This window comes from Charadrius vociferus, unplaced genomic scaffold, assembly GCF_000708025.1.
Source record: "Charadrius vociferus isolate BGI_N301 unplaced genomic scaffold, ASM70802v2 scaffold49, whole genome shotgun sequence".
NCBI classification, from domain to species: domain Eukaryota; kingdom Metazoa; phylum Chordata; class Aves; order Charadriiformes; family Charadriidae; genus Charadrius; species Charadrius vociferus.
Window position 1 is genome coordinate 2,224,659 of NW_009661375.1, and position 11,342 is coordinate 2,236,000.

The 11,342-nt window shown below is 50.9% G+C and overlaps 1 protein-coding gene across 1 annotated transcript in view; it reads right to left on the reverse strand.

The window, feature by feature from the left end:
- MDGA2 (MAM domain containing glycosylphosphatidylinositol anchor 2) overlaps nucleotides 1-10,285 on the reverse strand; it is a 271,179-nt gene extending 260,894 nt beyond the window's left edge. The window contains exon 1 of the mRNA XM_009893924.1: nucleotides 10,055-10,285. Coding sequence (XP_009892226.1) covers nucleotides 10,055-10,285 — 231 coding nt within the window. The remainder of the gene's footprint in view (nucleotides 1-10,054) is intronic.
- Nucleotides 10,286-11,342: the final 1,057 nt, after the last annotated feature.

The following is an 11,342-nucleotide window of genomic DNA, read 5'->3' on the forward strand; positions in this document are numbered from 1 at the left end:
GGCTTGCCCAGGTCAGCCCAAGCCTCTTTGGGGACTCAAGCAGACAGCCCACGCTGAGAACACCCCCTGCCAGCCACCACCTCCGTTTCTGCAGGACAGGCTGTGTGCTCAGCGCCTTGCTGCTCCATCCAAGCTGCCACAGAGCGTGAGTCAGCTCAGCATCCTCACCGGTCCCCCGCAGCCCAGGGAGAACATCGGTGCCACGTGGATCACCACATTACGCCACCTGAACTCCCAACAGGCGGGGTGCACGTCCCCCAGGGCCACGCGTGCCCGAGAGGAGCAGCAGTCCTGGCTCTGCTCAGGGTGCGACAGCACCGAGCTCGGGAAGCAGAAGGTATCTCCTAACAGCCTCTCAGCTGCAAGGGGAGAAGCTACTTGTTGACAGAGTGGCCATCAGCACAGCACTCCACTCCTACAAGTGGAAAGAAAACACAGCAAAACAGAGCCAGGGAGGAAATTTTGGGTCTTCAGAATGCAGATCCTCCCATGCACGGCTTTCCAGGAGAGTCAAACTATCTGCCAGTCTCTTCACGCGCCACCAGCAATAAGCGCATGTCTTCACCCCTCGATATCAAATGACACAGTCTGATAGCAATGCATAGGAGAAACGGTGGCAGAAGGATGCGAGGGGGCGGAATCTGCTACAGTTCTGCAGAAGAAAGCCTCAGTGCTCACTGGGGCACGTTGCAGCCCCAAACCAGTCAAAATCCCAGAGCTCGCTGGGAGCAGAGAGCACACAAATCTCAGACGGCCGGGATACGCGTGCCAGCAGCCGCTCCTGCCTCCCCCTACTCCTGGAGCTCAGTCGGGGCAGGGGACAGATGTGGGGACCCCAACACTTGCCAGGGAGCATTGGGCTACTACTCTGCCCTGGTGAGGCCGCATCTGGAGCACTGTGTCCAGTTCTGGGCTCCCCAGTTCAAGAAGGACAGGGAGCTGCTGGAGAGGGTCCACCAAAGGGCTACACAGATGATGAGGGGACTGGAGCATCTTCCTTATGAGGAGAGGCTGAGGGACTTGGGGCTTTTTAGTCTGGAGAAAAGAAGACTGAGGGGGGATCTTATCAATGCATATAAGTACTTAACTTACTTATCTGGGAGGGTGCCAGGGGGATGGGAACAGTCTTTTTTCAGTGGTGCCCAGTGACAGGACAAGAGGGAACGGCACAAACGTGACCATCAGCAGTTCCATCTCCACCTGAGGAGGACCTTCTCTGCTGTGAGGGCGGCAGAGCAGTGGCAGAGGCTGCCCAGAGAGGTGGGGGAGTCTCCCCCTCTGGAGCCATCCCAAACCCGCCTGGACGCCGTCCTGTGCCACTGCTGGAGGTGCCCCTGCTCTGGCGGGGGGTGGGACTGGGGGAGCTCCAGAGGGACCTTCCAACCCCCACCAGTCTAGGATTCTGTGGCCATGCTGGTGGAGACAGAGAGCACTCCCACAGCTGCCCCCCATTGCCACCCTGCAGCCGCAGTGAAGCAACTGGATGAGGACTCAGGCATTGCCCTCCCTCCACTCCGCACACTTTGCAACTCAGAGCATACCGCTCGTGACAGGGTAACGTCACCCGAGGTGTGCCAGCACATGGAGAAAAAACACCCAGAGCAAAAAACACCCCAATGTAGGTAATGTAGGTGAGGTTATACTGACAAACAAGGGTTTTTTCATTCAACCGTTAATGGACAACCCACAATACAAAATCCCAGCCAGTCCCTGCTCTTTCTGGAGATGCTGTTTCCTCTAACCCACCGTGGTCCAAATGTCACTCCTCAACTTGGGATGGCTAGACCCCTCCAGCACAGGCCAGAGCTGCCAAGGAAGGTTGGGATAAGCTCCATCCCTCCATAGGCTGTGCAGGACAGTCTCACTCGTGTGCATAAAATGTCCCCTATTAACTACAGAGAACAGCAAATAAGTTATTTGTGCCACAGGGGTAAGTGGCCTTAGGACACCCTTACACGTCTCTCGTCGAGCTGACAGGCAGGAACAGCACAACACTCGGTTCCTGGGCTAACGTCTGGAGAACGGAGAGGTCCAAAGGGTGACACTGCAGCCCCTTGTCCAGCGGGACACACAGCCAGCCCCAGCGGGTCCGACACGGCCCATGGGCTCAGCTCAGCCGGCCACAGGGAGATAAGGACTCACAGAATCACACAGAATCCCAGAATGGTCAGGGCTGGAATGTCCCTCTGGAGCTCCCCCAGTCCCACCCCCTGCCAGAGCAGGGGCACCTCCAGCAGTGGCACAGGACGGCGTCCAGGCGGGTTTGGGATGGCTCCAGAGGGGGAGACTCCCCCACCTCTCTGGGCAGCCTCTGCCACTGCTCTGCCGCCCTCACAGCAGAGAAGTTCCTCCTCATGTTAAGATGGAGCTTCCTATGTTCAAGCTTGTGCCCATTACCCCTCGTCCTAAACTCGGCACATCACCCTCATTCCCCATCAGCAAAGGGCTTTGCAGAATTTCGTTCAAAAATCCAAATCGACATCCGGGCAAAATCCCGAAAGCAGCAATTTATGAAAAAAGGGCTGCATTTGCCCACCCACCGTTAGCCTCACCTGAGCATGGATGTGGCATTTTAAAAACTTAATCAAGGAAAATTAGTTTCTATGGCAACTAATGGCACATTTAATAGATCAAGTGATGAGTGCTGTGTATAAGAATGCTGCCAATTATGAATAGCGGTGATGTATCAGATGCTGCACAATCACTGCACAGATAACAAGCAGACACGCACTGATGTGTTGGGGGGCTCAGAGCTTTCTGTATAATCAGGAGTGAGACTAAGTTTGGGGGAACAACAGCGTGCAAGTGCTTGTAATTCTCTTCCCTTGCAATAATTACTGTAGCCTTACACTATTCTCCCCTAGTATCACTGATATTGATTAAACCTCAAGAAATTTTAAAGTTTCAAAATAGTTTCCAGTTTGAAAGTGGGACTGGCACCCTGAATACATGAGTTTCCCTGTCTCCGCCTACCCGTAACTAATTTTAGGGAGAGTTTTGTGGCACGTGGTGGGAAGCCAGTAAGAGCAAACCTGAAGACACATTTCCAAAGAAAGGCCCCTACAGAGCAGTGTCATGTCAGCACGACTTGGAGCAGATGACAAAGAAGCACATCGCAAGTCATCAGCCTGTTACAGAACAACACCAATTGATCCGAGAAGTTAAAAGCAACGGCTGGAAAGACAAAAAGGCATAAACATGCGCTGTGGTAAAGCACGCAGGAGCACTGACATGAAAGAGGGGAGGAAAAAAAGCCCAAAAATATTCATTCCTCCTCCCAGACTTCCACTTGCAGCAGATGGCCACCACGGGCATCAGGCAAGGTGTCGCGAGAAGGCTGAGCGGGCAGCGGAGTGGCCCGGCACCGCGCTGTGCACACCCACACCAGCCCCACCGGCTTTGTTGCTGTAAAGCCACGAGCACACCCTTGGGAGAGGAACCCTTTAAGCAGCACTGTCTCCTTGCCTTTTCCAGTCCGTGAAGGAAGGAGGAGAAAATACAGGTCTCACCGAGTTTGGTCAGAGTCCCCATTGCTATATCCGTCCTGCTACAGTCTCTCGAGCCCACGGGGAGGGGGTGTGAAATAACACCAAACCACAACACGCAGGTGGCACCAGCGGATTGGGCGACCCTGGGGCAAGCCAAAGGCACTCTCACGCAGCAAGGCACGCTTGCTCCAGGGGTCTCGCCCCTGGCCTTTTCCCCAGGAAGAGTTTTTGGCTCTACAAGCACTCCCTTGCAGGCATGAACGTGCACACAAAGGCATACTTATGTGTAAATGCGCCCTGGTTACAAAACACGGATATTCAGAAGCCACCTTGCAAAAGAAAGGAGAAGGACATCTCTGCAACCTCCTGTGAGAGACTGTTTTTCCTCTCTCTTGATATCCTTGGGGAACTTTTAATGTGGTAGAAAGGAAAACCAGATAGACACGGTGCTGGTAACAGGAGTCCCACAGTGCAGGAGGATGTGATGGAGCATCTCCTCTCCTTGGAGATGGTCCATGGGATGATGAGGGTTGAGGAGAAAGGTGGTCCATGCTTGAGGTGGCAGAGCATGCAGAGGAGCCTTTGGAAACTCCCTGAGGACCATGTCCACTTGCAGCAATGTACAGCAATGGTCAGAGGCTCACTTGTAGGCACCTCTCTAAGCCACAGAGTCACTGTGCTCCTTTTAGGCCAAAAGGAAGGCAATGACTGGACAAATATCAGATGAGACGACCTGATGTCCCCTTCAGCCAGGCAGAGGGCTCAGCTGAGACCTGATCAACCTCATCAAGGCTCAACTTCTGAAGCTGACCCATCCCGTAGTTCTGGCATCTTCTCCAGCCCATCGCAAGGTCTGGCACATGACTGCTTGCCATCTGGCCAAGACTGTAAGAGGACCCAGAGGAAGAAAGTTCGTGGGAGAGCTTCCTCTACTAACCATTAGATACTTGGCTTTCAAACTGCCTCTCAATAGTTGTGGAGACCTACTGTGAGCTTAGAATCGGGAAAGAAGGTGAATGCAGTTAATTAGCCCCCCAAACAAGACAAAAATCCTTTGTCAAGTAGAGCGCATGATTTTAAAGAGACTTTAATTTTGTAGGTGTAATTAACTGGAGCAGCAAACCCCTAGCTATTAAGGTGCTCAATTACCAAACTCAGCTTGCAAATCAGGTAGAGGACTTTCTGCTTTAGCTTTTGCGCCCGCTCTTAAATGCCGTTCCCAAATCTGAAGGCTTGCAAAAGGTACTTCCACAGGTTTGCTTTAAGGACACTAAATAAAGCTTGTTACTAACATCAGCATTAGGCATTGAATGATCTTTCTCCTCAAGCACAGCTGCCCTGCTCCCACGCCTCACTGAGCAGGAACAGAAGCAGACGCTCCGTTAATGAACCGGCACAACGTTTGGGAAGACTGAAGCCCAAAATTCCCCTCTCCTCTCCATGCAATGGGGACCGCACACGTGTTTACGACTGGAACTGCCAGCCCCCACTCAGCTGTAACGCCATCACCTGCGATGGCCAAAGCAAGAGCAATTAGCGGAGACACAAGGCAAGGGAGCAGCACCTGCAGAGAGCAGTTTGCTCTTGGCATCCCTGCAGAAGTGCACCGCTTTCCTGCCAACATCCTATCCCCCCCCCTCCATGAACCACTGCCACGCTAATGGGGCATTTCTACTCCACAATACATCTAGCAGCCTTTATTTCAGGCAAGAATTCCTAACAGCCCCTTATCCAGTTGCCGTGGAATTGTGAGGAGCACAGGACAGCAGTTGGCCAAGACTCGAGTTTACTGCAGAAAAAAGGGGATGTACATATACCCCAGACCCATAGTTTTAAAAACAACAACAAAGCAGGCTAAGGCAATTCATCAATCCAAGTGACCTGCTAAAACCATGCAAAGACTTCAAGCCAGCAGGAACGCTGGTACTGCACACTATGCACGTCGGTGGGTGGCATCTCCTGGCAGTCATTACTGCAGTGCCACCCGGTTACTCGCTGGCACCGCCACGAGTACCAAATCCCACCAACAGCTCCGGAGACTGAAGAACATTGGGGCAAGGCAGAGGTCCAAGCCACGCCAGCATCTGCAAAAGCCACTTCTTGGAAGGAAGGATGCAGGACGCGTGGTTTCACCAGCTGACTCACAGCACGCTTTCGCCACTTTATTTTCTCCTTAGTTAATGCATGTTTTCTGCCCACTACCTGACTTGGGGGGAAGCACAGGGAACACCGATGGGGGATTTTATAAATGCCTAGCGCAGAGTTGCCGGCTCCTTAGAGCGTTCAGAACAAAAGGAGTTTCTATGTATGCCAATAAGAATTGAAAAAGTTTGAGAAGCGCATGCAAGTTGAATAGCATTCTTAGAATAGATACATAATTACATATTTTATAAACTCACTTCCCAGGGTCTGATAAAATATCATTTTGAAAATAATTTCCATACAATTTGCAAACCAAATATGATAACCTTCTGTGCAAAAAACGCTAAAAACTTGAAGTACTGAAAATACTGGCAATTACCACAAAATGCGGATGGAAGTCTCTTGCAGAAAAAAAGAAAAAGAAAAATGTATTTTCACCACTCCCATCTGCACGGAGAATAGGAACCATCCTGCCAGATACTTCCCCTCAAACCCCTCTCATATTGAAGGCTGTCTGAACATGAGAATCCAAGAACAACATATATTGTCAAATTCTTATAGAAATTCTGCAGATACGAAAAGGAAGGCTTAAAAGTAAACGCCATATCGCCCCTTCCAGCCAGCCACTGCCTCTGGGTCACACCAGAAACACACTGCAGACCTCCCCCTGAAGAACCAGGCCCATAAAGTGAGGCGTGTTCAAGAAGCAAAATAAATACAAATCTTAATCTGTATTTAAAATATCCAAGAGTAATTATTGGCAGGTAAGAGCAGTTCTCTGGCAGCTGGAAACAGCGAGCCCCACCTTGCTGATTCTACACGAACCCTGATCTCCTGCCTGCCCCGATCGCTGCTTTGCCCCAGCAGCCCCATTGACAAAAGCAACACAAATACTGGTGAGATCCATGGCACTCTTACAATCATAGAATGGTTTGGGTTGGAAGGGACATTAAAGACCATCCAGTTCCACCCCCCTGCCCTGGGCAGGGACACCTCCCACCAGCCCAGGTTGCTCCAAGCCCCGTCCAACCTGGCCTTGATCACCTCCAGGGATGGGGCAGCCACAGCTTCTCGGGGCAACCTGCCCCAGGGGCTCACCGCCCTCACAGCAAAGAATTTCTTCCTCATATCTCATCTAGGTCTTGTTTAAGAGAAGCCAAATTTCATGGGCAACGAGTCCAAGGGGCTGCAGCTTCCACAGAGTTGCACACTGAAGTTTAAACATGGCAATGCATAAAACCATGTGTCTCAGCCTCTTACTTGACTTTCTGGAGCACTAAATTTGAATGGAAATTTAATAGGAAGGTGATAAAAAGGCTAATGTTCAAACGCAGCCCTGCCAAACCTCCTGTATTTTGCTGCAGAATCAGCCATCTGAGACTACCAAAACTATCCCCCTGCTCTCAGGCAATTAATCTGAAAAAATATTTCAAGTCTCATAGAGCTGTAACATGAGAGCGAGCGCGAGAGAGCACACCGAGGCGCTGGCTGACAAAGAAAATCTATAAACAGGTAAAATGAAGAGAAATCAATTTTCCTTCCTGAATCCCAGATGAGAAAATAGAGATTTTTATGAAAAAAAAAAAAAAAAAGGCAGCCGTGTGGTTGCTTGCTTGATAAGATGTTTTGGTTGAACACCTTTTTTTTATTTTTGATTAAGCAGCATCATAAGCTTTGTTACTGCTTGAGACAGGACCTTTCATAGCTGGTCCAAAGTGTTTCCTGATGGATAACAGCCCCGTTTGCTTTGAAGCTGCCTCAAACCTCCAGGCAGGCAGGTTTGAGAAGGATCTTTGATTTCAGCTGCACCAAACCTCACAGGCTGCTGGTCAGCTTTGCCAGAGGAGATGGAGGAGATGGCTTAAGAAAGAAACATCCTCCAAGGAAGCACACTGGAAGTATCATAGAATGGTTGAGGTAGGAAGGGACCTTGAAGATCATTGAGCCCCACCCCCCCTGCCCTGGGCAGGGACACCTCCCACCAGCCCAGGTTGCTCCAAGCCCCGTCCAACCTGGCCTTGAACACCTCCAGGGATGGGGCAGCCACAGCTTCTCGAGGCAACCTGCCCCAGGGGATCACCGCCCTCAGAGTGCAAGATTTCTTTCTAATATCTCATCTAAATTTCCCCTCTTCCAGTTTATAGCCATTCCCCCTCATCCTCTCACTCCATGCCCTTGTACAAAGTCCCTCCCCAGCTCTCCTGGAGCCCCTTTAGGCACTGGAAGGCCGCAATAAGATCTCCCCGGAGCCTTCTCTTCTCCAGGCTGAACACACCCAACTCTCTCAGCCTGTCCTCCCAGCAGAGGCGCTCCAGCCCTCGGATCATCTTCATGGCCCTCCTCTGGAACTTCTCCAACAGGTCCATGTCCTTCTTATGTTGGGGACTCCAGAGCTGGACGCAGTACTCCAGGTGGGGTCTCACCAGAGTAGAGTAGAGGGGCAGAATCACCTCCCTATCAGTCTCTCTTCATCCTGCTCTTTTCTGCCTGCACACGAATGTCCTACTCACCTCCACCCAAACACACGGCCATGCCAAAAAACTGCTGCATCCAGAGGCAGCAGCTTTGGAACTTAAAAATTTGTCAAATAAACCTGGATAAGAAAAGTTTGGGAAGACGACAGGCACTGAGAGACATGGACTGGAGAAGGCAGCCAGCCTGGGGCAGATCCCATCTCCCCAATGCCGGAACAGCACCTTACGCCATAACAGATCCCCTAAAAAGCAGTAGGGTGTCCTCAAGGCAGGAGGTGCTCCCTGCATGCTTCAGTCAGTGCTACATTAAAACGTTATTATCAGCTTCCGTCAGTGAGGTCTCTATCAATCCAGAGTCTCTCACTTGGCTCTTCCAACAAGGAGCCACCAGCATCTTCCCTGCATCTCCCCTGACCACATCTCATGAGCCACCAATCTCCCACGGCGTGGGCACCGTTGGGGTGAAGAGGACATCCAGCAATGGGAGAGAATACAATAGCAGGGCAATAAATACTTTTCATACCTTGTGGGGAACTGAACGTTAAACTTCATAATAACAGCACTGATTTGAAAACAGCACTGTTCTCACTTGGGGTGTTATCAAAACATCTGGACACTTGGCCCAGACTTTTTTTTCTTTTTTCTTTTTTCTGGCAAAGACTAGACAGAGATCACTCAATTTAAAAGAAAAAATCGCTTGTTTTATACCATGGCTTTAATGTGCGACTGCAGCTGAGAAAGTGCAACTGTGTGCAGTTACAGGAGAGTTTTTTAAGACACAGCCTGACCTACGCCTTCCCTGGAACCAGCACAGGCTAAACTTCAACTTCTTCATTTTTAAATCTTCTCATTAAATCGGGAACAGCTATGGAATAAATGGCAGAGAATCAGCACATCTCTCCTTCCGAGAGGAACACCACACTCCTCTGCAGACTTGAGGTCTCCAGTGCACCCCCTCTCCCCAGCGCCCACTCTGGGTGACCGCACTTCACAGTTCCCTCCTGTCCCATGCCATTGCAGGAGGGAGGTGCTTAATTCACCGCCTTCTGAAGAAAATCCTTGCGAGGTATTCTAGTGTTCAGAGTGATGTGTGGTTATCTCAGGTCGTACAGACGCAGCCTCAGCTCTCGGTACTCTGCAGAGCAAGATGAGGGGACGCAGCAGAAGGCCAAGCGGCAATGGCAGAAGAGGGAACCGAGAGCAGGCCCGGCTCCGAGAGCCAAGGAAAGGATGGAAACGGAAACGCAGAGCGGAGGCGGGGAATAAAACATTACAGCTGCACAGGTCTTGAAAGGTCCTGATCTAAAATAACCTGTTAATGGGGTACCCTGGGCAAAGCCGGGGGGTGGCAGAGGGACACGGCAGGGCAGCGGTAGCACGGGCTGGCAAGACTCTCCGCCTTTGAGTCTGATGCTGTAAAATAGAGTTAGACCTGGAAAAACTTAGTGTCTTTCTGTTTAACTTTTGTTTTCTGCAGGGCTGCAATGCTGTGGTTCCAACGACACCCAAACTCCCCGAGATCTCATGTGTCCCCCCTCCAGATGTTCACTCTGGTGCATACCGTCTACTTTCAGTGGCCCCTGTCCTCCTATTTGTTTCTCTTTTCCTTCTACCAACCTCCCTGGACCTCAAACGCCCACATCAGGACCCCATGTTAAAGTACAATATTGACTCACCGATTTCAATATCACATTCCTAGACAGTCAATTCAAAAAAAGTCATAAACTTTTCTGCTGTTGATGTTCCTTTCCGGTACATCCCAATATCATACCAACAGCCTGGACAAATCGCCCCCTCGGATCCCATTAGATTGATCTCTATCACCCTGCACCACTCTGGTCCTTCGCAGAAGATGGAACCAACCCGCCGAGGCTCAGGGACAGACAGACGGGGCAGGGGGAAGGTGCGGTGACCAGTGGTAGGTTGCCACCGGGCACGGTGGGGGCTCACCTGTGGCCGAGGATGGCCGGTGACCAGGCAGGTCAGCTCCAGCGTCTCGCCCTCGCGGATGGTGTAGACCCTCTCCGAGTAGCGCTCCTCCTCGATGTTGCACGCCAGGCCCGAGTGCACGATCCGCACGGTGGGGGGGGCTGCAAGACCCAGAGAGAGAAACCAGGTGAGCATCACCGCCCGCATCCCCGGGGCTTGCTCAGACCCACCGCCACCGCAGCAGGCGGGCATCCTTGCGGACCCCCATCTGGGAAGACCCAGGCTGGAACTGAGTATTTCCACCACGGAGAATCCTCCTGTGCCTACTCGGCATACGTGTTTTCAGCGCCAGAAGAGACCGCCACGGTATTCATTAATACCGAGCAATCCCCTGAACGAAACCATTGCAAGTTCATTTTGCATTCCAGTTATTTTTGTTTCCGTTTCCAAATGAACTCTGCATTATTGTTCTTTTTTTTTATTATTATACATCTTTCTAAATGCATTATCACCCTCATTATGCAAATGAGAAGCCTCAATTATACCATTAAAATTAAGCATGAGAAACAGTGCGGCTGACGCTGCTTCCTTTCAAAGTCGATACCAAAATCCTGCTGCTGTCAGAGGGATCAGGATTTGGACCAGAGGTTAAGTTCAAGCAGAGCCCTTACTTTAATTTTCTTGTATATGCAACCTGAAGTACAGGATGTTACGCTGGTTTACATGTTGTACATGTAGGAAAACTGCAGTGTTGTTGCTAATACCACAAGTACAAATTACAGCTGTTTCGGCAAGTCTCAAAAGCACGCTGCTGGCTCTACGATTTTCTTTATTTCCGAACCATGAGAAAGTTGAGTTACAGCCCTACTGCCAAAGAAAGTAACATAAACTAAACAGCAGAAGAGATAAAATGTAATTCTGGTGAGTTTTAAAGACCTAGTATTTTACCCTCGCTGCTCAACAGTGCGTTCCTCGTGCTCCGTAGAAGTGGATACGCCTTAAAGTCCTCACCAAAGTCTTAAATCACAACCAGAAAGCAGAACAGTTAGAGCTGAGCCCACCAGGAGTCGAAGCCGTCGAGCACCCGGCCCTGTTTCCCACAGCCAAGAGCCCCGTCCCGCTGGGAGAGCATCTGTGTGTTCTCCCCTTCATCCCTTGCACCAGCAGCAACCATCCACCCAAGACTGCAGCTCCATTTTCAGGGCTCCATGCTGCATGTCGCTTCCCCACTGTTTTTTTGGTCAATTTGCAATTGCTCGGCTAACACCCACCTGGGATTCTTGGGGTGCATCGCTCCGGCACCCGTGCA